This window comes from Thamnophis sirtalis, unplaced genomic scaffold (genome assembly GCF_051295495.1).
Source record: "Thamnophis sirtalis isolate CommonGarterSnake01/CBP01778 unplaced genomic scaffold, rThaSir2_p1.2 scaffold_1, whole genome shotgun sequence".
Taxonomy (NCBI): Eukaryota; Metazoa; Chordata; class Lepidosauria; order Squamata; family Natricidae; genus Thamnophis; species Thamnophis sirtalis.
Window position 1 is genome coordinate 116,366,006 of NW_028261381.1, and position 27,863 is coordinate 116,393,868.

Sequence of the window (27,863 nt, forward strand, 5' to 3'; positions counted from 1 at the left end):
TGGTATTAATATCTATTTATTTTTCTTAAAATTTGATTTTAATTTAGTTGTCACTGACAGCAAAAGAACTATAGCAGAACCATAGCCAGTTTTTGTAGCCATTGTGTAGAAAGCATGGATTTTATAAATATAAATTAAGATTTCCAATACTCTCATTAACAGAATGAGGGTAATGTGAAAATAATATTCCAGTTTGTAATTTTTACAAGTATATATCTATTTATATCATGATCAAAATATATCAAGATTGCCCATGTCTTGTATGGTTACAAAGACCATGAATTTGCTCTAAAGAATTGTAGAGAGTGTTATGCTTATACTCCTCTGAATTCTGAATCTTTTTTTCCCTATATTATTTCTAAAATACTGCACTGAAAAATGACTTTACTGTGCAATTCCATCAGATGCTAGGAAAAGCAATGAAAACTATTTCCTATTTTCACCAACCAACCAATGTGATTGCCCTTGGTGCCCTCCGACCCAGTCAAATACTGACTGCCTTTGATGCTCCTCCCATCTGTCATTTGAGCAGTTTTCAGTCCCTGGATTGTTCCCCCTTCTAATGGAAAGGAAATATATCCATGAATTATCTGCATGAAAGGCAGTCATGAAAGAGCAAGACTATGTTCAGCTGCAGAATAACTTTGAAAAGAGAGGAAGATGAATTGCTGAAAACCTTTGAAAAGAACATTTATTGGTGCCTGACGTCAAAATATATTTCCCTCCGGGAAGCAAAAAGCAATTAAGAATATTTTGACCTTAGACTGATGCCACAAATGGGACATATTTCTATGTAAAACCTGTACTTTTAGGCCATAATAGATTGTAAGCGGGGGGGGGGGAGAAAAACTGAAGGGCGGGCCACCTTCTCTCAATCCATAATATGGCTAGCATCTTGTTATTCCATTCGTTCATATTTAAATGTTACCAATAATTATAATCTTTTCTATCAATTTTCTGTCGAGTCGCTTATGAAGGTAAGAGTTCCTAGGTAGTGCTACAAACCAACTAATGCATCCTTAATGAAAAAAGCCTGCCTATCTTGCATAGCTGGGAATTATATAACCATATATTTTCCCTTCCTAAGCACCAAAGTCATAAAGTGAAACATTACATGATTGCACAGTGATGGAAATTCTAGCACTGCTGACGAATCACTGCAGATTATTAAGCAAGGATATCATGGGGTCACCATTTATTTATTTCCTGGTGATTTTCCCATTAACTTTGCTTGGAGGAAGCTGCCAAAAACAGTTTCAAATGGTAACCAGGTGACCACAGGATAATGCAATGTGGAGGGGGGGGTGCATAAGTGCACTAACATGCCTACTGTCCCTGTCATTGTAATTTTTTCCTTTTATTCTTGTTCTCGTTTTTGTTTGACAACATCAAATAAATAAATAATAAATAAATATTTATTGAAGCGACTGAATTGTGATCATGTGAATGCAGGACGGTTGAGAGTGAAGTAACTAGGACCACAATTACCACTTGCTTAACACCATCTTAATTTTGAATGGTTCCCTGAACAACGGATTGTCAACAGAGTACCATATGTATGTTGTGCATGTAAAACTGCCCTTTATTTCATTTAAGATACTAAGTAATTGCTTGTGTTTTTGCTAAAATCCCACAAAACAGAACACTTGAACAGAGAATCTTATTTGTATGAGATGCATAACTTACCTAGATATGGCAATGCCATTTACAAGAAGAAATTTGAATAGTTCTTGGGCTTTCTCTCTATCTTGAGCTTTCTCTTTGGCTGTCAACGTGTCATAAGGTACCAACAATGGATGACCACCTCCTCCTATAGGAAAACCGTAACTTAAGTAATATTTACTGCAATAGCAAAATTTTGAAAATATTCGTAGACAATTACTATCATGTTTTTGGTATTTTCATATATTCCTATATCAAATGTCAGGTGTTAATTAAAACATTTCATTTTTACCTTTATTTTCCAATTCCACTTTCTTCTTTTTTGCCCAAATGTTATGATAGTTTTCAGCTATTATTTCCACCATTCCCTATATCACCAAGAAATCAAGAAAGAATAATTTAAAGATCAAAATAACCATGTGCTAAGCCATAGATAATATCACTGCATTGAAATATATATTGCATTATTTGCTGTAATTATATATGTCATTAACATAAGTAATTATAAGTCTTAAGTAAAGGAGGTACATTAATGAAAATATCTGCTTAGGGATCATTCTTTTCCATCTTGCTTTTCCACATGTTATAAAGTTCTTGAAGAGATCTAACAAACCTTTAGCTGTTATCACAATGAGGATTTTCTTTTTTCCACCCATAGAACATAGAATGTAGGACAGATACCTTCAAACTCCTGAACAGTTTGGCAATATTATTATTTGGTTAAAATCAGAATGCAAAGAAAATAAGCAATTTTCTCAATGGAAGAAAATAAGAAGTGTAGTCTCTCAAAGTTCTATGCTGGATTACTATTTTTTAATTTGTTCATAAATTATTTTGGTTTAGAGCTAAGCAATCGGCTGGCTCAGTTGTAGATGATATCGCTCTATTCACTGGTACAAAAAAATCACAGTGAATAACTCCCAAAGGACACTTTAAAGTGGCAATTCAATTTAAATAAATGTAAGTGATGCATTTTCCCCAATTTCACAAATACACTGAAAGGAATCTGAGCTATGTGTAAATTTTTGTCAGCAAAAATATTTAGGTTCATACTGGATATGTGTCAATGAAGTTACAGTATCTGTTAGTTTCAGTTTCAGTTTATTATATTTATATGCCGCCCTTTTCCCCCGAAGGGGACTCAGGGCGGCTCACAACTCGAACCAGGGAAGGGGGATACAGACAAAAATTTTTTTAAAAAAAACAAAGCAAAGCATAACAATGCATAATTGAAAACACACAACAGTCATACCATTCGAGACGGGGGCAACAGCTCTTTAGCCCCAGGCCTGTCAGAACAGCCAGGTTTTAAGGGCTTTGCGGAAGGCCTGGAGGGTGGTGAGGGTTCGAATCTCCACGGAGAGTTCGTTCCAGAGGGTCGGAGCAGCCACAGAGAAGGCTCTCCTCCGGGTAGTCGCCAGTCGACACTGGCCGGCAGATGGAATTCGGAGGAGGCCTAATCTGTGGGATCTAATCGGTCTAGTGGAGGTAAGCCAATCATGATGATGCCTTTCCACCTCTTCTGCCTTATCATATTTTGCCAGCTGGCAACCAAACTACCAATCTACATATCACAATGCTTTGGCTTGTGAAGATTGTATACACTCAAGCCAGCTCTAGGTAATAAATTAAAGAATACCTGACATTGCACTGACATTGGACTACCGTTTTACCAAAGCTAGACTTGGAAAAAAGTCTCTAAGCAAAGTTCATCTACAGAGGAAGCCATCTGTTTCTATCAATGTCTGGTAACCACTTCCATCTATCTCAGTCCATCCCAATTTCTATGCTCCATCTACATTTCGTGAATATGGAAATGTTGGAAGCTTGTCCCTTTTTGCCTTCTGATTCCTGCAACTGGGAGGCGGGATTTCCTTTCTTCTATCACTATCCATGCAACTTTATCAAAAAGTCACTGACCGCTCAACTCAATACAGCAAAAACAACACAATCCCTAAAAAAAGACTTACACTGACATGCATCAAGAATATCTCATAAACCATCAGCAGACTACTACAACCACAGGGAAGCAGCATAAAACACAAGCTCTTCAAAACATCCTAAGCAGACCAAAAGACCCAACAACACCAGAAGATAGAACAGGAATCATCTACAACATATAATGTAAGGACTGCAACAACCACTATGTAGTACAAACAGGCGAAGACTGTCAGAATGCATCCACAAATACCAACTAGCAGCCAGAAGACATGATGAAAATTCTTAAATTTCACACCATGTACATAGATTTAACTATAGTTTCAATTGGGAAAATGTGACTATCTTAGATCAAGCCAAGTCCAAAAATGCCAGACAAATCGGCCATCAATAGACACATAGGAATTAACTATATATATAGATTATGCAATAGAGACTATCACCCAGCCCAAAAGGAAACAAAAAGACCCAAGTACCTCTCCACCAGCAATCAGCATTAGATATAAGATGATATCTAATCAGCATAGATTAACTTCAAGGTTAACATCAGATCAACAATCAAGTAAACAATACATGAAACTGCCAAAGAGTCAGCAGCAAACAGCCCAACAAAGAATCTTTAAGACCATACCCACAAACACTGACTGGCAAGCCACTAGAATATGAACTGACAGCAAACTGCACTCCTTACCAGCACTGATGATGTTACCTAGTTTGGGTAATGAAACGTCTACAAGAAAACAACGAAGCTCAGAGAACCCAGAAGGACCCCTTCTATCACTATCTTCAAACCAAACTGGAGAATTTCATTCTGTCAAGTCACTGTCTCTCTTTTCTCAACATAGAACACTAAGACAACACATAGTTCTATCTTATCTTCTACTTTATTAGGAACTCCTCACATTTTAGAAATCTCCACTTCTTCACTCAGCATTTCAGAAATCTCCGTTCTTTACTCAAGGCAGATGGAAGGGTCACAATTCTTCTAGTTCTACTTTGTCAGGAACTTCCCCAATTTCAGAACTCTTCTCACAGCTTCAGCCAGACTACATAAATGTTTCAAATTTTCTCTACATTTCAATTTTTACAAAGTATTGGACACTTTTAGACAAACCTGGAGTTCTCTGGAAAGTACAACATTTGAAAGATCAAGAGGTGCTGGGCTGTAGCCATTCCCCTGTTGTCAAAAGAAGATAAATTGGCCATTATTGTTCATTCTTGAGATGACTTTCAGGTTGAATTATAGAAACAGGAGGAAATTTTAAAATGCACAATTTTGTATTTAATTTTAAACAATAAAGTAATAAGCAGATTGTTCTTATTCTTTATTATATTTCAGATAATATGAAGAGTTATGGACTTCACCACCTTAGCAATTGCCATGCATTAAAAACTATACAGTTCACAATCCTTCCAGATATTTGGCAGAACATGATAATGATTTGAGTGGCAAAGAGGCATTGAAATAAGGAGCAGATCTGAGCAGTTGACACTAGCTTTTAAAAAAGTAAATAAACTGGTTAGCTACCTGAACTTAAGACTGGAATTTCATTAGCAGATTACATGCTGTTATGCCTTTTCAGTTCTTTTACATATAATTTTATTAAGGATTTTGATTGTAGTAGTAACAACTAATATAAATTAAGCTTAAAGAAATAAAAAAGAAAAGTAAAAGTATAAAATCACAAGACAAAAAGAAATAAAGAAAAGGAAGAAATATAATCAAGAAAATGAAAAGAAGTATACAAATATGTAACTCCAAACAATCATCAAAACTATAAACAAATGTAGTAATTCTTAATTCCCCAATAAGGTTAAATAGATATCTCTCCATCCCATATCCCATCCCTTATGTACAATCAAATCCAGAAAATATAAACTTTTCAATCCTGATGTCAACAATATTTAAGACATACAATATGCAAAAAAGAGCAATTACAAGAAAACAAATTAAAGGAAAAAAGCAATGGAAGGTGATGCATATCTTCACTAGATAATCTATATTAAATGTTTGGCAAAAAAAATAATGTCTTTGTATTGAACAGAAATAAACACTGATGGTCACCAAATTCAGCAGAATACAATGCTAAAAGAAGTATTAAACAATTAAATTTATTAAAACTGGTTGTGTATTTCTAATAGCAATTATTAAAACATTACTCCCAAGAGGTTAATGTTTTCAGTCTTTCTCTGTATGTGGTAGGAGTTTTAGAAGAAATTATACACCAGTCCATATGTTAAGGACTGGTATATTAAATTAGCTGTTTTCTCTTCGTTCAGTATTTTTGATAAATAAACCATGTAATATTTATTGTGACCAAATGTTCCTGAATTAATTATCTCCATTTAAATAAACTATTTCTTTTTTGCGGAAAACAGTAGATAGTTTGCTGTTTCTACATCTGTGCTGTTTAGCCACAAAATTTGCATGTGGTTATGTAGGTATTTGCAATTTTATGTCGATGTACGAATATCGACATTGCAACAAACAGAATATATTAAATTAAAGTTCTCACATTTTTGCAAAATAAAATTGCCTCATTATCTTTCAGTGACATGGCAAATGGCCATAATTATCCATTGCATAAACTATAGAGACAAAGCCTTGACAAAGTCCTGTCCTATTGTATACCAACTACGTTAGCTCAATGAAAATGTTTTAATTATAGACTTTTTTTAAAAAAATACAAAGATATTCATTTAACTTATGATTCATTTATCCTTGTCGTGTCAGAAATTTGAATATTATGTAGAACAGGAGCCTCAGTTTCTTTTAATGAGTTTTAGTGGTTGTATAGAACAGCTAACATATAAGACCTGATTTGACCATGATATGCATAATTTTTCATGGTTGATCATTTATTTTAGAAAATTTATATGGTTGCCCAATTCACTCTCAGTGACTCTGGGCAACTGACAAAGATAAAAACTCAATATAAAAACATAAGAAACAATAACCCCCAGAAGTCAATAGGTTGACTTCTGGGGCACTAAGAGAAGAAGGTTGTTCCTATATTTTGCTACTCTGAATCTTCCCATGTTTATATAGTAAAGCAAGATTTACTAGTGGTAGACTTTATCATTTGATTTCTACTAATTCATTGTCTGACTTATGTAAAATTAAAGGAATGTGTCAACCCTGAAGCTGATCTGACCGAAGGCATTTTGCGGGTTCAGTGTTGCCACACTGAAGCTGAGGGATTGGGAGGGATAGGGAGAGAGGAATAGAGATAGCTGGAATTTTGTAGCCAAAACAAAATACTTTCTCCTGGGAACCAAGGACATTTTCACACCTGATCAGAGAGAATGGAGCAGTGACATTACCAGGCAACTGGACAGCGCCTTGATTGGACCATGTGACTGATTATTTGGGGAAGGAGAAAAACTTTTACTTTTAATTAGGTGAAAACCATGGGAATCTTCAGAGTCGGTTTTCACCAGAACTGTGCCAATATGATATATGCCATAAAATATTATTTGAGGAATCTACCTGCCTCGTAGTTTTTTTTGCTATGGGTGTATTACTTGGAACCCTGACAGAGTGTTGATTAGATTTAAGAAGTTATTTTAGAAAAAAATCTCTAGCAATAGCACTTAGACTTATATACCACTTCACAGTGTTTTACCCCTCTCTCTAAGCAGTTTACAGAGACGGCTGTATTATTACCACACATCATTTTACCAACCTTTGAAGGATGGAAGGCTGAATCAACCTCGAGACAGACAGGATCAAACTCCTAGCAGTTGGCAGAATTATCCTGCAATACTATATTCTATCTATTGCGCCACCAAGTTTTTAGTGAAATAAAGAACAGTTGAAATGTCAATTGCAGGGATTTCACCTTAATGTTTTTGGTGCTCTCTTAACATGGAATTCTATGCCCAGATAACTTATCACAAGAGTCCTACAGAGGTTTAGCATACAGTTGCAGTATCAGGTGTTGTTTTATTCTGCCACTTTGCAGAGTTCCAAGTCGTCACTAAATATATCAAAGGAATAAACCTGGCTAAGCTGAGTTAATTTATTTCTCTTTCAGTAGAAAGAGATGGTGAAAGTGATTGCTTAGGTACATCTGGTAGGTCACAGATTCTCTATCTCATTTTACCAGAGATTCCTGCCTAGAGTTGCTTGTTGTGTGCTACCCTGACTGTATAAAGACAAATTCATGAAGGAAGAAGCTGAAGATAAAACAACTTCTATTCATACTTCTCTGAAGAAATGTAACTTGGCCTTAGTTTTTGTAAATCCACTGTAAAAACATCAGCATACAGAGGGAAAATAATATCATTCTAAGTAATTGATATTCTTTTAATCATTTTCATTCAATTGAACAATTGCTCAAGCAAATACTGATTCATATACATTCATAAAAGTATCACATATGGCTTCTTGCTGTTCTAAAATGCTGTAAAACGTGATAAAATTATTATTGCGGTCATAACAGGGAGAGGCAGATATGGCGGGGACTTTAGGGCTGGCCATTACCGGGGAAGGAGGGCTCGCTACATCACAGAGATCCCTCCTTCCAGCCCTATGAGTCCCACTCCAAGGTCAGATGGCGCGAGTAATCAGGACCCTGGTCTCAGGCTGCTGTCGCTAAATGCCAGGTCTGTTGTTCACAAGGCTCCCCTCGTCCGGGACTTAATTTTAGACGAGAGGGCAGACCTGGCATGTATTACTGAGACATGGTTGGGCACTGAGGGAGGAGTCCCCCTCGTAGAGATGTGCCCAGATGGATTTCAGGTGCTTCATCAGCCGAGAGCCCAGGGAAGGGGTGGCAGTGTGGCTATTGTTGTCCGGGAGTCTTTAGCACCTTGTAGGATCCCTGCTCCGGAGCTTGTCGGGTGTGAGTCCCTACTGGTGAAGCTGGAGCTCAGGGGTCAAGTGGGTCTGCTGCTAACGTACCTGCCTCCCAACTGCGTTGCAGCAGCCCTCCCCTCGCTCCTCGAGTCGGTAGCCGAGCTAGCAATTGAGTTCCCTAGGCTTATGGTTCTGGGGGACTTCAATTTGCCTTCGCTCGGTGAACACTCTGATGGAGCGCAGGAGTTCATGGCCTCCATGACAGCCATGGGCTTGACACAGGTAATCCGAGGCCCAACCCACTCAGCGGGTCACACACTCGACCTTGTATTCCTCTCAGAGCAGTGGATTTGTGATCTTGGTCTGAGGGGTAATGAGATCATACCCCTGTCGTGGTCAGACCACTGCCTACTGAGGCTAGACTTCCGGAGGCCAAACCCCCACCGTAGGGAGGAGGAACCGACCAGGTGGTTCCGCCCCAGGCGACTTATGGACCCCTTAAGGTTCCAGACAGAGCTTGGGGTTATTCCTGATACTCTCGCCCACAGTTCGGCGGAGACTCTTGTTGCTGCCTGGCACTCAGCAGCATCAGAGTCTCTTGACCAGATTGCGCCACTACGGCCCCTCCGGGTCGGCGGATCCCGGAGGCCTCCTTGGTTCACCGAGGAGCTCTGGGAGATGAAGCGCCGGAGGAGACGCCTAGAGCACTTGTGGAGGTCCGATAGGTCCGAATCGAACCGAGCACTTCTGACAGCATGCACCAAGGAATACATCCGGGCATTAAGGACAACTAAAAGAACACACATTGCCACCTTGGTTGCGTCCGCCGAGTCCCGTCCAGCCGCCCTGTTTAGGATAAATAGGAGGGAGGCAGGGGACCCCTTACAGGGTAAGGCTGAGGAGTATGTCAACAATAGCAATAGCAGTAGACTTATATACCGCTTCATAGGCCTTTCAGGCCTCTCTAAGCAGTTTACAGAGTCAGCATATTGCCCCCAACAACAATCTGGGTCCTCATTTTACCCACCTCGGAAGGATGGAAGGCTGAGTCAACCCTGAGCCGGTGAGATTTGAACCACTGAACTGCTGAACTAGCAGTCAGCTGAAGTGGCCTGCAGTACTGCACTCTACCCACTGCGCCACCTCGGCTCTTCATGTCCAGTTCTTGGCGGACAAAGTTGCTCGGTTTCGGTCGGACTTGGACTCCACTCCCGCAGATCCAGTCGAGACACAGGGGGATAACTTGGCAGCCCATCCCTGGGTTGAGTTTCAGGAAGTTGCCTCCGGGGATGTGGACAAGGCTATGCGAGCTGTGAGCGCCTCCACCTGTATACTGGACCCGTGTCCCTCCTGGCTGGTTGCCAACAGCAGTGAGGTGACACGAGGCTGGATCCTGGCGGTCGTTACCGCCTCCCTTCGGGAGGGGCACTTCCCCGCCGCACTTAAAGCGGCGGTGGTGAGGCCCCTCCTGAAGAAACCATCCTTGGATCCAGCCGTTCTTAATAACTACCGTCCAGTCTCCAACCTTCCCTTTGTTGGGAAGGTGGTTGAGAAGGTGGTGGCCTTCCAGCTTCAGCGTACCTTGGAGGAAGCTAGCTATCTTGACCCCTTCCAGTCCGGCTTCAGGCCCGGTTACAGCACAGAAACCGCTTTGGTCGCATTGACCGACGATCTCTGGAGAGCTAGAGATGGAGGCCATGCGTCAGTCCTAGTTCTCCTTGACCTCTCAGCGGCTTTCGATACCATCGACCATGGTATCCTTCTGCGACAACTGCGGGAGGTGGGAGTGGGAGGCACTGTTTTGCAGTGGTTCTCCTCCTACCTCTCGGACAGGTCGCAGTCGGTGTTGGTGGGGGGGCAGAGATCGTCCCCGAGGCCCCTAACTTATGGGGTGCCGCAGGGCTCGGTCTTATCCCCCCTACTGCGGACGATACACAGTTGTATCTGTCCGCCCCGTGCCAACTCAATGAAGCGATGGACGCGATGAACCGGGGTCTTGAGGCCGTTAAGGACTGGATGAGAGCTAACAAACTGGTACTCAACCCAGACAAGACCGAGTGGCTGTTGTGTTTCCCTCCCAACAATTTGGCCAACGTTCTATCACTCAGGCTGGGGGGTCAAAATTTATACTCCTCAGACAGGGTCCGCAACTTGGGAGTACTCCTGGACCCACAGCTGACTTTTGACCATCATTTGTCAGCTGTGACCAGGGGGGCATTTGCCCAGGTTCGCCTGGTGTGCCAGTTGCGGCCCTACCTGAATCGGGAGGCCCTCACAACAGTCACTCGAGCCCTTGTGATCTCCAGGCTGGAATACTGCAATGTGCTCTACATGGGGCTGCCCTTGAAGAGCATCCGGCGACTTCAGCTAGTCCAGAATGCAGCCGTGCGAGTGATTGTGGGCGCACCACGGTTCGCCCACATAACACCGATCCTCCGTGAGCTGCGCTGGCTACCTGTTGATCTCCGGGTGCGCTTCAAGGTGCTACTCACCATTCATAAAGCCCTCCATGGTAGTGGATCTGACTATTTGAGAGACCGCCTTCTGCCAATTACCTCCCTTCGTCCCATCAGATCGCATAGAGTAGGCCTCCTCCGAATTCCATCCGCCAGTCAGTGCCGACTGGCGATTACGCGGAGGAGAGCCTTCTCAGTTGCAGCTCCGATGCTTTGGAATGATCTCCCCATGGAGATTCGCACCCACACCACCGTCCAGACCTTCCGCACAGCCCTCAAGATCTGGCTATCCCGTCAGGCCTGGGGATAAGACCCTAACTTCTCCCCACCCGAATGCTGAATGAATGTTGTGTTTTACTGGTTTATTTTTTTATTCACATTTTTTTTTCTTGTGTTTTGTCTTGCACTCCCTTCCTATTAATTGTAAGCCGCCCTGAGTCCCCTCAGGGAAAAGGGCGGCCTATAAATGTCAAATAAATGACTAAAAAAAAATGACTAAAATTTCAACGAAATACCTATTTTAGAGCAATTGGAATAATATTTTTTATAAGTATGAAGCTCTATGAATTTAACACATTTTTGGAATAATAAAATTCTCCTCCCTCCCCAAAAAAGTAAAAAGTAAAAAGAAATAAAAGTAGCATTAGTTCTGAAGAAACAGGAATCTTACATTTTGCTTTGTTTTTACTTTACCTGGCTAGATTGTGATATGCTACGGAGCTTTTCATTTTCACGTTGCTGAGTTATATTTTCTCCATCCTTGTTTCTTTCGAGACTCCATCCCATTGCTAACATGGTTTTTAGAGATTCTCTGGCAGGCCATCGATAGATTTCCTTTTCCTTAAAAAAAATCTTATGTTTCACGTAGAAAAAAAAATCTAAAATATTTTCCCCAGGAATAAACATGCAAGTTTGCAGTCAACTGACTCTGTCTGTCTGTCTGTTTCTCTCTCTCTCTCTTGTCTCTTTCTCTCACACACAGACACATGCAGACAGACACACACACATGTGCGCACGTGCGCATACACACAGAGGTTTTGTGCTGCATGAGCCAAAATTCACTGAAGACCGACTGGAACATTTGCTCAATTCCACATGATCTCAATGCTGATTTTAAGATATCAATTCTCATGCCAACTATTGATGATCTTGGGAAATGAATATGTATAATATTCTCTCAAGTTCCATTTCTTTTTCTTTAAAACTCTGCACAAAACCTTTTATGCATATTTTTAGAAGCACAAAAATATCACCATGTTTTCTATGCTTTTCGTTCTAGCATATGGGTGTTCGCAAGGTATTTCATATCATATATTTTAAAAATATTATGTACCATAATATAAGCATTTTTGTATGTATTATGGATTTGAAAAATAGCATTGCAATTATCAAGGGAAATGAGAACTAGAAGATAATTATATTCTAATTCCAGGAGTATGAATTAAGTCATTTCATATTAAAATATGAAACAAATCAGTATCATAGGCAATGGTCATGTCTACTAAAATTTTACGAAAGTATGTATGATATGTATGTATGTATGTATGTATGTATGTATGTATGTATGTATGTACACATACACATAGGTCTGTGTTTAGAAAACAAGGCTTATTAAATTTAAAAAATGAATACAAAAAATACACCTCCATTTATAATTTAGCCAATTGGTCATTTTACATTTTCAGATTTTTATTTCCATTGACAAAATAAATGGAACACTGATGAACATTAATGCAAACTGCACCTCACATTTGCCTGGGCAAATTCATCTTCATTACCTTTTCAATCAATGTTTTGAAAGGTCTTATTAAAGGATGTGTCTTTATATTTTCATCAAGTAATGGAGCATATTTCCATCCACAATTGCTCTGCAAACAAAAGCATAATCCACACTGCATAATTAATTCCAGGAATTAATTTTCTGGAATAGTCATAATGGTCATTAACATACAATGCCTTTTTAATGAGTAGGAAAATATCATGTTTGCTGGCCTATGCACAACAATATGCAACCTCTGGCAATAATGGCTTCATAGAAAAAGAAGCTCTTATCAGTATTATACAGATCACATGGGCAGATAGATAATCTCATATATAAAACTGGAAAGCAAAATCATCACACAGGTGGATTGTTAGAATACTCCATCCCAACATTATCCTTTGAGTTATACGTCAATGAATGGGGAGAATCCTATGTGAATTAAAAGAACATGTCTGGTTATAAGCAACCATTATTTTCATTAGCGTAATTGTGCTTTCTGGAACCTGATTCTGTTTTTTCCACCTCAGCATATATTTTCCACATGGCTCACAATAATGAAAAATGACTAATCAAAACAAGCAAATAGGATGAAAAAGGGACTTGCAAGAGTGACAGTTAAAGAGATTGGCTGAAAAACAGGCACGGAATTTCCAGCACAGGTGGCAAGGCAGGAAGCATAAGAATTAATCAGCCTTTTAAGGACAATTCATTTCTGCTGTACTTGAAAAAAATAAGTGCTTTTTGTACATCAAAATTCAGAGATTGCTCTCTGGCATAAAGAACATTTTAAAGCACTTCATAACTTCATTCAATTAAGGCAACAATACAAAATTGAAAAAAATAAAACCACAAACCAGATTTTTATTTGAATAATATCTATATTGACATAGGGAGAACAGTAACGGACAGCTGATTTCCTCCTCAGCCACAAACATTCATCAGAATGCACATAGAGATTTTTTACAAACTATAGACAATTAGAGTTCTCAATGTGGGTCAGAAACTTTATATAGTCACAACATTTGTTTGTTTGTTTAATTTTCTGACTTTATTATTATTATAAATAACTCACGGTGGCAAACATATCTAATATTTCTTCTTCCTCCTACTTTCTCCGCAATAACAACCTTGTGAGGTGGGTTAGGCTGAGAGAGAGTGACTGGCATAAGGTCACCTAACTGACTGTCATGCCTAAGGCAGAACTAGAACTCACGGTCTCCTGTTTTTGTAGCCTGATGCCTTAAGCACTAGATCAAACTGACTCCATAGCAACCACAGTACAATTGGTCCCCCCACCTCCTTAATGTGGTTGGATTAATAACAAAAGGGATTTTGAGTTATATCAATGCTCTGCTAACCAATAACAACGGTAATAGCAACAAAAAGTTTAACAATTTAGAAGGCTCTGTATCTATCTGGCTATGTTTAAAATAGTCTGTTAATATGTTTTTGTCTTTCATTTTAAAGAACAACGCACCAAACAACAGTTTTATAAGTCAGAAAGAAGTCAAAGCCAATCTATGGTCTCTGAATGTCCTTTCTGTGGCCATTGGAATGCTGAAAATTAAAAACCAATTTCTGTCATGTTGAGGTGTTAAATAGATGAATAATGTAAGCTTTTGAACAGACAAGCACATTTTTAAAAGCCAAAAATGCCAAGCCCTACTCATACATATACAATGGCTCATCCTCCTTCCAAATGCGATGCAAATTTGACTTCCATTTCCCATCCCTTAAATTGCATGTAAGTCAAATTTCTTCCAACTGATAAAATCGAAATACACATGTTCTAATGTTATAATTTATAATAGCTTTAAAGCTGTCAGAAAACCCACAGGTTTTCCATGAGGAATGGAAAAAAAAGACTGTGGAAAGACCCTGCTAGAAATATATGCTGCGCTATAATCTCAGTACTATGGAGCCATGTTGAATGCATTTCTAAAGTTCACTTTGAGTGTTGACTGTTGTTTTCTGGCAATTGTTAAAACTATAATAATCCATACCTTGTCACAGGCCCATTTTTCATGAGTGTGTTCAGCATACTTGTTGACAATAAACTCCAACTTTTCAGGAAGTATAACACTAAAAACCAAAAGAATATATTATATGTAACTTATTTCACTTAGGTAATACTATACCAGTCCATACCATTCTTTTTCAAAACAAACATAACATTCTATACAAATAATATATGAGTTAAATCATGTTGCCTTCACTAAATATATGAAACTATGTTTTTTATTACAATTCTGTTTACAATTTAATTATTTATCAAAAAAATACATTTATATGGCTGTCTAACAAAGTGGACAGAGTCTCCCCCCCTTTGGGACATTTTACCCTCTAAGGCAGAGGGGAGGAACTATGCCCCTTTACCACTTGTGGACTTCAACTCCCAGAATTCCTGAACCAGCATGGGTGGCTCAGGAATTCTGGGAGTTGAAGTCTACAAGTCAAAAAAAGGACCATTTCCACCTCTGGATTCTAAGGTAACATCTGCTCTTACCCTTCGATCCTTCCTTCTGGCTCTGCTGTTTGGCCTGGGGACCAAATGGGGCAGTTCCACATTTGAGTGGCTGTTGAATTGATGGCACAATCCCCCTCCTCCCTACCTTGCACTCTGCTGTCCACCCAGCCATATTTTTGTTTATCATATTGATGTATTTTTATTGAGTTCTTTTTCATTGTTTCCTTTATTGTTCTATTATTTTACTTGTTTACACTGCTTTCATTTTCTGCCTTTTTATTATTGTAAACTGCATAGAATAGTCCCATGGCATGACAGGAGCAAACTAAATTTAACAAATAATAATAAATTTAACAAATAATAATAAATTTAACAAATAATAATAAATTTAACAAATAATAATAAATTTAACAAATAATAATAAATTTAACAAATAATAATAAATTTAACAAGTAATAATAAAATTAACAAATAATAATAAATTTAACAAATAATAATAAATTTAACAAATAATAATAAATTTAACAAATAATAATAAATTTAACAAATAAAGGGATTTAACAAATCCAGGCAATTATAGCATTAAAAACTTTGTACTAATATAAATTTGAATAAGAAATATGTGACTAAGTATTAATATTAATTCTTAGTTACATATTACAGTCTGACTTACCTTAAGAGGCTAGAAAATAAACGTTATTACAGTTACATCTTGCAATTACTATTCTATTCCAGATAAAGGGTTGACCAGCTGGTGGCGATCTAGAGTGATCCAAATTTTTTGAATTGCAATCCACAAACCCTTGACTTTGGCCATTCTAGCAGGGGCTGATGAGAGTTGGAATTCAAACAATAGTCTTTTCTTACCCTAGATTTAGATTTACACCACAATCACCACTTACCAATTGATCAGTTAATATTCATATTTCAGAGAAAACCAGATTATACATAACTCAGTGGAACAACAAAATTAAGTTAACAATATATTTTTGAACTAGTGTATTATATTCTGTTAATGAATCAGTGAATTTCTTAGCAGTGCTAAATAACAAAATAAGAATCCTTAGAAAAAGTAAAGATATTATGACTCACTTCACTGTGCTGATAGGCTTGGGATCAAAATTTCCCTCAGCATCCACTGACGTCTGCTTTTCTAAAAATGAGGTAATTCGAGTGTCTAAATAATCTGGTGGCAAAGCCCCAGCTATTGCACTTAAACAAGGCAAGGCCATTCGGAAGAGCTCTGGATCATACTTCTGCAGGAGAGATAGGAACTGGTTGGAAAGTCCAATAAAAAAACATGCAAAGTGTTAGTTAAGGTTAAAGAAAAAAGCCCTGTAGAAGCAGCATTAGTAGATGCTGATAGTAAATGGAGAAACATATTTTATAAAAAGAAAGAAAAATAAGAATGTGTGTGTGTGTGTTTATGTATGTATGTATCTCTCTGTGTTACAATAGGCTGAATTGAACAATACCTCTTCTGATGCAATCTACTGCAGGTGAGTGAAACATGACTGTGTTAGCTTTTTCCTATCAGTCTAAGGTAGTTTTCTGACCGCATGTGTAGTTACACAATATTGTTTTTCCATTTCTCATGAAAGGTCAAAATAAGGATAGTAGAAAATTGTATGTTTGCATAGGAGAAGCATCTGATCTAACAATGCCCAGCATGTATATCTGACATATGGTAGTAGAGGAAAAGTGCTATTATCTAACTTCTTGTTAATCACTAAGTTCTCATAGATTGTGAATGTGATATGAACGGGACAATTTTTTTCTAGGGGTATTTGTGCTTATATTGGTGTATGTGTATTCAAGCAATGCCTTTTAATTAGAAGTTTTATGTTTACCTTATGAGAGAGGGAATCAAATATTCCCCAGAAAAGTTTTTCAGTCAAATGTAATTCTTCTTCAGCTGCTGTTCCATAATTGCCCCATCCTGAAGACAAGCAATAATATTTCCAGCATTGCTCATAGTGATTTGTTAAAAGCTGTAAACAGCATAAAAATACATTTTAAAATATATTAAAACAAACTGAAAATCAATATGTTGGTATGATATAATGCAGATTATGACCTTTTATTCTTTATGTAACAAGCCTAGTATTAATTTTAATGTATATTTGGAAAAAAAGTATTAAGTATTAATACTTTTTACCAAATATACATTGAAAAATATTTGGAATATTGCCTTTTAGTGTACTTTCTAAAACATAAAGAAGGGTAATACTTGGATTTATATTTACTATGGATATCAACACTTTCTGGATAATAATGTAACCTAACTGTTACCATCAGTCAAAAAAAGAGATTTTATTGGCAAATCAGATATCTTCTTGTTCCTTATATGCATCTAACATTTAATCCACCGAGACAAGGAAAGCAATGGAAGTGAACAAATGAATTAAGCTTTTTCCATTGTTCATACATTCAAAATTTGCCTCAATTAAATGGGTCACATCTTGCAAAATATATTTTTGCTCTTGCAGATAATACATATGCTCATCTCAGACGAGACACCCAACCTTTAATCAACATCATCCCTACTGCAGCTATTTATCTCGTGGTTCATGCTCTATGGTTCAGAAGAATCTCCTAATCTTTCAAATAATGCAAGCCCCATTGGCGATAGCAAAATATATGAATTTTGAAAGGGAAAAACTGAATAAATTACATAGCAATGCTGTTGAAGTAGTTGAACTGTGTCTATATCTGACTAAATGACTCTTTAATGTTTGGTTTCTTCTATGGAAATCAGTCGACATTGGTCATATACAGCCATGTGATCCAGATTCAACAAAACCAACTACATAATAATATTCAAAGTGATAACATTTATATTAAAATAAATCTTTCATAACCACATGCACACCCATTTCCATAATTCCTATTAGGAAAAATCAAGCAAGCGATTAGCCTACAAAAGACTGCTGAATGGTTAACAGCCTCCTGGTTGATAGTAATGTGAAATAGTCCAGACCTCCAGTCGGGTTATTTCATAATAATAGGGTAGCCATTGGTCTTTTCTGGGTTCCAACTAAAATAATTTCAGGTTGTGATTAGGGACTCTAAGGCATTTTACCCTGGATTAAATACACAGAAAGAGAGATTCAAATGGTTAAGAGATGGTTTGAAAGTAGCTGGTAGCCAAGTTGTATAGGTTTAAAACCAGCACTTTGAACTCTATCTGGAACTCTGCTAAAAAACAATCCAGGACTCACAAAACTAGTGTCACATGCCTGAACGGACTCTCAGCTGTTAGACAGTGACCAAATACCTTTTGCACTGATTGCAGCTTCCAAGTAGTTTTCAAATTTAGCCCCAAATAAAGTACAGTACAGTAGTTTGAGGTTATCAAGACGTGTGTTACTATTGTCAAGGAATCCTGTTTCAAAAACAGACACAAGGGAAGCATCAGCCAAAGCTGGGCAAAGGTTTTGGCCACAGCCTTCACCTGATGGACAAGCAATAGCTGTGAGCCCAAGAAACCTCCCAGTTACACATTTGCTACTTCAGAGAGTGTGTGTTCCTTTACAGAGTTAAAGAAAGAGAAGATCTTGTGACAGATGATTTCTAACTCCTTTCTTTGGTTTTACTGAGAGCTGCATTGTTTACAGCTTATAGTTGCTTTCCTAACTAATATAAGGGCTGATGAGGCAGGAAATAATGATTCTTAGCCCAGACCAAACCATTATATAAGAGCAGTAGCACAGTGGTTAGAATGCAATACTACAGGCTGATTTTGATGACTACCAACTGTCAGCAGTTCAATTCTCACCAGTTCAAGGCTGACTCAGTCTTCCATCCTTCCAAGGTCAGTAAAATGAGGACCCAGATTGTTGGGCTCAATAGGCTGACTCTGTAAACTGCTTAGAGAGGGTTGTAAAGCACTGCAAAGCAGTATATAAGTAAATGCTTTTGCTATTGCTAACTAGATTCTTGGTGCTCAAGGCTGAAAAAAGGACCAAAAACCCACTTAGAGCCGAAGTGGCGCAGTGGTTAAATGCAGCACTGCAGGCTACTTCAGCTGACTGCAGTTCTGCAGTTCGGCTGTTCAAATCTCACCAGCTCAGGGTTGACTCAGCCTTCCATCCTTCCGAGGTGGGTAAAATGAGGACCCGGATTGTTGTTGGGGGCAATATGCTGACTCTGTAAACCACTTAGAGAGGGCTGAAAGCCCTATGAAGCGGTATATAAGTCTAGCTGCTATTGCTATTGCTATTGCTATTGCTATTGCTATTCAATAAGGTGGGATGAAAATACTTAGAATTAAAACCTTGGAATGTTTGTGTAAATAAGGGAAAAAGAGAGAGAGAGAGAAACTGATTGTTAAGTTTTGAAATAGAGCTTCTTCATATTGATTTCTTCATCTAAATAAAAATAACTTTTCTAGTAGTATTGAACTTGTGATGATTCTGATGTGCTCCAATTTCTGAATATGATATTTAATTTGTAGAGAAAAGAGATTAATAAACATTCCGGGACAGAAAGTGAATTGAACTGGAATGGATTGGCAGAGCTAACATTACTTCAGGAGATGGGAAATGGCGAAGAGCAGGAAAAAGGCACTCACAGTACTCAAATATTTAATGCCACAGCAGAAATAGAAATACTGACCTTTAATGACATTTTACAATATTCATTAAGTAAAGGTACATCAAAAACTAATCGCCGTAGAAGTTGTTGTAGCATCGATGGCCGTAAGTGGCTATAATTTGAAAAAGAAGTTCACAGTAATTTCAATCTTTTTAATGAATATACAAAACATTTACTGGGTCAGCTGAAATGCAGGACATTTAATACAAATACTTGATTAAAAAAGATGTCTAAAAGATTCATTTCATCAAAAAGGCAGAATTCATAGAAAACTTTATTAGACCATATATAATATGCAAACATCTCTTTACAGTTTTATTAAGCAAGCAAAAAGTGATGACTGGTCTTGTAACAGTGATTTCACCATATCCTTTGCCCAGACTTCCTGTGGCCCCCTAAAGCTGAGAATTTTCTTAAAATAATAAATAATGTTGCTCCTAATTACAAAAAAGGATGCTAATCTTTTATATTCTACAATGACTAGGATAATTTAGTATTTAATTTATAGGCTAAAATATTGTTGAATAACGATATTATAGTAAAGTGTGAAATATCAGGAATTTAGATCTGAAATCACATCTATTTTCAAAATCATTGTTTTATTAAAACACGCTTAATTAACTGATATTGCTCTTAAATCAAATACATAGAAAGAATGGATATGAAAATTGGAGAAAAACTATTGCTTTTTTCACCCCCAAAGTGCACCTTCTACATTTAATAGATTTTTTTAAAGGTTACTTTAAATACTTCTTTATTTGGGGAATGAACATGTGTTATTTAAATCTAACTTGGTTCATACTCTGTCATGAAGATAGACGAAGTGAATTAAACCTGCCTTGTTCCCTTATACTGGCAGTCCAGGGGTGGGTTTCTCGCCCCGTTCCAACCGGTTCGGTTGGAACGGGGTGGGCGGCGTCCTTGTGCACGTGCGTGGTGCACGCATGTGTACTAGTGTCTGTGCAATGCTCCAGCTGCTCCTGGAGGATCGCGCAGGTGCTGTATGCGTCCTGCGCATGCGTGGAAGCGCAGAACTCGTCAAAACTGGGTAAGGAACGCGGGCGCGCGGGTGGGCCCTTCACTGTTCCCGGAAGTTACTTACTTCCGGGTTCACCGACCAACCGGTTCGCAGGGACCGCCGCGAACCGGTTGAAACCCACCCCTGTGGCAGTCCTTGATTTATGACCATAATTGAGCCCAAACTTTCTGTTGTTAAGTGACACATATGTTAAGTGATTTTTGCCCCATTTTGCAACCTTGCTTGCCTCAGTTGTTAAGTGAATCACTGCAGTGATTAAGTTAGTAACCTAGTTTTTAAGTGAGCCTGTCTTCCCCATTGACTTTGCTTGTCAGGAGGTCACAAAAGGAGATCAATACAATACAATAGCAGAGTTGGAAGGGACCTTGGAGATCTTCTAGTCCAACCCCAAGCCTAGGCAGGAAACCCTATACCGTTCATATGATCATATGATCTTGGGGCACAGCAGTGGTCATAGAGTATGAGCCAGTTGCCAAGCATCTGAATTTTGATCAGATGACCCCAGGTTGCAACGATCATAAGTGTAAAAAATGGTCATGAGTCACTTTTTTCAGTGCTGCTGCAACTTTGAATGGTCACTAAGTCGAGGTCTACCTGTATATACCCTTCTCTTGTAATCTCTTCGTTGGCACAAATTCTAAGTTTCTGTATAGGTTAATCCTTTTCCTTTCCAATGAGTGTCGTACAAATTATATTAGAAATATTATTTCTGCAAGAAATACCAGAAGATTGTATGTAAATACTTACTGACAGACAGCAAGCAAGCATTCTTCAATTGTGTCTCTTTGTGCTTTTGTAAGAGAGCGACCTTTGGACAGGCGATATATTGTATGAAGAGTGGAATCAATCAGAGAGATGTAATGCTCAGATCCCAAAAAGAGAGAAGCACACCGTGTGAGTAATGGGAACACAGCTGTGCAAATATATCTATTTAGAGCAAGAGCTGTCTCCGTGGTACTTAGAGAAATCTGCATAGAAGATACACATTAATATGGTTACTGCCTGATTAATATATATTCTATTTTATTATTGAATACTCTGAACATAATTCTTCTCAGAGGACTGCATAGTAATTTAGGACCTTTAGGCCAGATATATGAATATATGTTGATGAAAGCTCTTGCCTCTCTTATTTTTATAGTTTGTAAAAAGAACAGATGTCAATGAACTTCCAAAATATACTACAGTGAAAGGGCTGTTGGATTGATATAGGAGACAGCATCATCAAAGCTAACATGTGTACTTTTTACCAGTCTTTCCTTTCCTCCTGAAAGAGATTTTCTTACAGTCTGAAATATTTTAGGTATCCATAACACTGTCAAGAATATTGGAAAGCTGCTTAACATCCATTTTTTTTCTTTTTTTATATTCTTTTTATATTTGCTTTTTTCATTGAGGTTCTTTTTTTTTATTCTCTGTATTTTCCCTTATGGTTTTTACTTTTATATGTATTACAACATGCAAATACTCAATCTATAAGTAATACATTCATTGAGCAGTCTACTGTAGCTCAAAACCAAAGAATTACTCAATTTCTTCCTTCATTCTTTTCTTTCATCCTGCATTTAATCTTTAGTGTATCAAATGAGTATCTATCCATCATCTATCTGTCTGTCTGTCTGTCTGTCTGTCTGTCTGTCTGTCTGTCTGTCTATCTATCTATCTATCTATCTATCTATCTATCTATCTATCTATCTATCATCTATCTATCATCTGTATATGATACGTCCTTCCAATCATGTCTGATTCTGAGCATCACATAGATATACCAGCAGTGTAATATAATAAAATATAATACCATGGAATATAAATGTAATACCATAGTAAAATTATAACATAATAGGTTACATCCTGCAGGTTATAAACATCCATTATGTTCCTGGATTAGGTCCTGGGAGCTTAGTCTGGGCCAGGGGTGAAATGCTACCGGTTTGAACCAGTTCACCCAACCGATAGTAAAAATGCTACTCATTCGTCCGAATTGGTAGTAAAAAAAATGCTACTAGTTCAGGCAAACTGTTTTTTCTGATGATCAACTGTGACATGCAATTTATATTAGCTAGAAAGCAGAATTTCCTGCTTTCTAGCTAATCAAAATCGTGTGGCACAGCGGATTTCTCTTTCCCTCATTGTTCGCTTATCTTTGCAGGAGAGGTCTGCGCATGCGCAGAAGGTCCTGTGCATGTGTGAATGCGCACACACTCATATTGCTACTGAGCCGGTAGCAAAGGTAAGTGGAATTCAACTCTGGTATGGGCACATAAAATGTTTTAAAATAATTTTGCATTGTTATTACCTATATCAGCCATTTAAATGTGCAAATTATGGTTTGAGGGTTGATATACTGTGGTTTACTTTTGTTAATTTATTTTATTTATTAAATTTATATGTTGCCCATCTCGCTGATCAGATGACTGGGCAGCTTACAGGGAGAAAAAGATAAATGTAAAAACAATTAAAATTAAGAAGAGTTACATAAAAATCTGAAACCAAGGGGACAGACAGCACAAGGGTGAGTTGTTACTTTTATCCTCTCAATCACCTCCAGCAGAGTGTGTCTCCTTTAGGGTCCCAAGCCAACCAGCAATACTAGATTTTAATGCCCTTCCAGAAGACCAAAAGGACGGGAACAATTCTCACCTCTGGTAGCTGAATGTTCCCTAGAATGGGGGCTACAGAAGAAAAGTTTCTTCTCCTTGATACTGTCAGCCAGAATTCCTTAACCAATGCGGTCCGCAGGAAGCCTCTTCTGCTGGAGCAAGTGGGATGGACTAGTTTTACTGGGACAAGATAACTCCTCAGATACCCTAGACCTCCCTTAACGCCAGCTAAGGAAGATAAAGTCATTTGCCCAAACCAGGTTTTTAATTGTTTTCATGTGCTGTTCACCCTCCCAGAGGCACTATATGAGAAATTAAAATTAAAATGAAATTTTGGAAAAAGTGCAGAGAAGAGCAACTAAGACGATTAAAGGCCTGGAGACTAAAAACATATGAAGAATGGTTGCAGGATTTGGGTTTGGCTAGTCTAGAGAAAAAAAAGGATTGGGGAGACATGGTAGCAGTATTTTCCAAAGCACCAGAGAGCAGGACAAGAAACAATGGATGGAAACTAATCAAGAAGAGAAACGACCTGGTATTGAGAAGAAGCTTCCTAACAGTGAGGACAATTAACCAGGTTTGCCGTCAGAAATTGTGGGTGCTTCATCACTGGACGATTTTAAGAAGGAACAGGAGAGTCACTTGTCTGAAATGGTATAAAGGGTCCCTGTTCTGATTGGATTAAATCAAATCAGTAAATGAACCCTAATACCAACCATTTCAGGAAAGACTAACGTAATAAATATTTCATTATCTGCACCATACTTTTTTAGCATGATTATGCAGAGAAAGAACATAGGAAGCCCCCAGATTCAAGTACAATGAGTTTTGAAGCCTGATAATTTCAGTGCATTGTGTTTTAGCTAGGGCCACAATTTTTATAGTTACTGATTTTATAGCTGTTATGGGGCTTTTATTTTATTCTTAAATCACGAATCATTTATTACAGCTAATATGTATGACAAAAGATAGGCAGATGGATAGATATGCAGCCTATCACCTGTCCTATCATCACTTACATATTTACATAGGCCTGAGTAAGACCTTTAATGAGGCTGTTCTCAGTGGTGGAGTTTGATTTCCATGTTAACTATCTTCTTTATCATTGTTTATTAATGCTTTGTTTCATTAATGTTCTGGTAAGCCTTGAGTAGTTTATAATAAAAGGCAGTTCATAGTTTATTTAAATGTATAAACTGCTGATAAATGTACATGCAAACTCTTAATATTACAACACTCTAATTGCAGAAAATAAATTACAGTGCTTAGCTAAATTCCAGTACTACCAAATCTCCTTAATACAGTTAGAGAATAATAGCAAACAGTACTCAGCTGTATCCAATGAAGCACATGCCCTTAAATCTGGTAAAAATCCAACTTCTAGAAGGTGAAGGAGGAAGGTTTGGTCCTTTATACCATAGACACGATCTAGAAAAAGCACCATGGGTGCTTTGTGGTCAGGACAGAAAGTTGCAGACATATTTGGCTCAGTAACTGTTCCATCTGCAAAACAAAAAAGAGTCATTATCTCAGTACAAATATTGCTCTACATTTATTCAATTTAGCTGTATACAGCTTCTGTCCACAAACAAGTGAAAATGCAATGCTGGTCTGATATTCACTTATTTAAGGCTGTCATTATTTCAATATTCACTTACTTTGAGTTTAGAGCAGGGTTGTCAAACTCAAGATCCACAGGCTGGATCTGGCCCATGGGGTGCTTAGATCTGGCATGTGGGACTGGCCTGGAAACAGCAAAGGACTGCCCACGGTGCTTCTGCCAGCGAAAACGGAGCTTGGGAGGGCCCAAGCTTCATTTTCTCTGGTAGAAGGCCGCAGGAGGCTGTCACGGCTGAAAATGGGGTGCGGGGCGCCATGCACAAAGGAAGAAGAAAGGAGAAGGAAGAAGGAAGGGAAAAGAAGAAAAGGAAGGAAAGAAGGCAGGCAGGCAGGCAGGCAGGCAGGCAGGAAGGAAGGAAGGAAGGAAGGAAGGAAGGAAGGAAGGAAGGAAGGAAGGAAGGAATGGTTAGGGTTCTAAGGAGAGTAAGGAAGGGTCTCAGAAGTCCTGTCTGAGCACTTAGCCACCATAGGTGCCCCTGACACATCGAGCTGGCCACGCTTACAATGGCCACACCCAGTCCCAGCCCTCCGAAGGTCAAATACAACCCTGATGCAGCCCTCAATGAAATCGAGTTTGACACCCTTGGTTTAGGGAAACTAGAAAGACCAAAATACAGTAGTCTAAATTCAAATTCACAGATCCACTTCATGGTCCTGTTGTAAAATCTTTGAAATCTAAGTTATATGAAAATAACATATATATATATATATATATATATATATATATATATATATATATATATATATATATATATATATATATATATATATATATATATATATATATATATATATATATATATATATATATTCATATATATATGTAACAGTTGAGGCTTCTGAAGTCTTAAAGTGTTAATAAATGGTTAATAAAAAGCAGTTTTTGTTTGTCAGTAGACAAGCACAATCTTATACCAAGAATGAGGAAACAGAACAGATGACCAAATAATAATTTGAATTTGCTTTAGGACATAAATGTAACAAAATGTTGCACTCTTGAGTTATCCAGTTCAGGAGTCAAATCTATTATTCTACACTTTTATCATTTTGGTTTTGTTGTGTGCAGTTTTGTTTGTTTTTCTCCTTTTACAGGCTCTAATTTTATATATATATATTTGGCAGACCTTGCAATTTCCTCTATTCTTCTGATATCTTTTGTATGATGTGCTATTTTCAACTGCATAAATAATAGCTCTTCCACCTTGAAAAGCTGTTATTACTTTATGATATAAAAAGCAGAAATCTCTTTTTTGTTGTGTATGAACTTGTCTGAAAAACAGGAAGACAAGTCAAGGATTTTTCAGATGGTGATCTGTTAGTTCCTATGGATGAATACACTGTCAACATTCTGCATCATCCAGAGCCCCTGTCTAAGGGAGAAAGGCAGTTTTAAAAGATGAAAATAAATAAATTAAAAAAAAAATCAGAATTCCAAATCCCAACACAGAAAACAGATATTCAGGATTAAAGTAAACTGGTTTATCTATAGGTATTGGTTGGTGTAGCCACCAATAAATAGAAAAGAAAAGAAAAGAAAAGAATAGAATAGAATAGAATAGAATAGAATAGATTAGAATTCTTTATTGACCAAGTGTGATTGGACACACACGGAATTTGTCTTTGGTGCATAGGCTCTCAGTGTACACAAAAGAAAAGATACATTCATCACAAATCATAAGGCACAACACTTAATGATAGTCATAGGGTACAAATAAGCAATCAAATCATACTAAGAAACAATCAATATAAATCTTAAGGATACAAGCAACAAAATTACAGTCATACAGTCATAAGTGGGAGGAGATGGGTGATAGGAACGATGAGAAGATTAATAGTAATAGCAATGCAGACTTAGTAAATTCACCAAAGTACAATTTTGCTCCATTGCACTATGGCAGTGGTGGGTTCTGGATCCCATTGCAACCGGTACGGTGTAACAGGGCCGGGCACCCAAAACATTAATGCGTGCAGCACGCACATGTGTACTTAGCAGCTGTTTGGCGGAGCATCACGCAGGCGCCATACGCTCCGTGCATGGAAGCCCCAAAAATTTCAAATACCGGTAAGGAGCGCAGGCAGGTGGGTAGGCCCTCCAGAGCACCATACTGGAATGCTACCTGGTGTTCCCGGCAGGCACCGGTATGCCCGTACCAGGGTGTACTAGTCGTAATCCACCACTGTACTATGGCTTCTAAATGTTCTACAGAGTTTGTTTTACATCTTTACAATTCCAAGAAGTGAGGGTAAAAATCATGATGGGAATACGTTAGAATAAACTTCTGAAATGCATTCCAACCAGATATTGCTGAAGTGCAAACACATGGACACAAAAGTCCTGGGAAACATTTTTATCAGAAAATTCGAGACAAATGCATTTTATAGGATCTATATCAATTATCTTCCCCAGGACACCAAAATGCCTCTCCAAACCTGCTGTTCCAAGTGTCAAGATGTCACATTGTCTTGTAGATTTGGTATAGTCCATTAAAGAACTTCAATATACAGAAGATATCCTTATGAAAGTTTTTTTTGCTATGAAATAGAGTGTTTGATCATATGATATATAAAGGACAATAATGTATTCAATGTATAATAATGGGATGATTTGAATCCTATGTATAATTGTAAGTATTGATGATGTTATATTGGAAAGATTTTTATATGTTAAATGGACTAATGATGATGTAATGAATAATTGATACACATATGAATTGAAATGTTCAACAACTACTTGGATTAGCAATGGGAAACTATTTCTGGAGTTGAATAGGCCACACTATAAGTATTGTATATTCTATGGATGATTAATATTAGCGGTAACTTGAACACATAATGCTCAATGATAATGATGTATTTAGTTATGTTTGATGGATAACCAGTGATCTTATTTTTAATTGTAAAAACTGATGCACAAAAGTTTGT

The 27,863-nt window shown here is 37.8% G+C and overlaps 1 protein-coding gene across 1 annotated transcript in view; it reads right to left on the minus strand.

Annotated features, from left to right (window-relative positions):
• RYR3 (ryanodine receptor 3) overlaps nt 1-27,863 on the minus strand; it is a 287,040-nt gene that overhangs the window by 97,930 nt on the left and 161,247 nt on the right. The window contains exons 47-57 of the mRNA XM_087723025.1: nt 24,655-24,824; nt 21,469-21,689; nt 19,704-19,794; nt 16,937-17,077; nt 16,179-16,360; nt 14,623-14,701; nt 12,636-12,725; nt 11,551-11,697; nt 4,715-4,777; nt 1,955-2,030; nt 1,687-1,810 (exon numbers count right to left, since the gene is read on the minus strand). Coding sequence (XP_087579151.1) covers nt 1,687-1,810; nt 1,955-2,030; nt 4,715-4,777; nt 11,551-11,697; nt 12,636-12,725; nt 14,623-14,701; nt 16,179-16,360; nt 16,937-17,077; nt 19,704-19,794; nt 21,469-21,689; nt 24,655-24,824 — 1,384 coding nt within the window. The remainder of the gene's footprint in view (nt 1-1,686; nt 1,811-1,954; nt 2,031-4,714; nt 4,778-11,550; nt 11,698-12,635; nt 12,726-14,622; nt 14,702-16,178; nt 16,361-16,936; nt 17,078-19,703; nt 19,795-21,468; nt 21,690-24,654; nt 24,825-27,863) is intronic.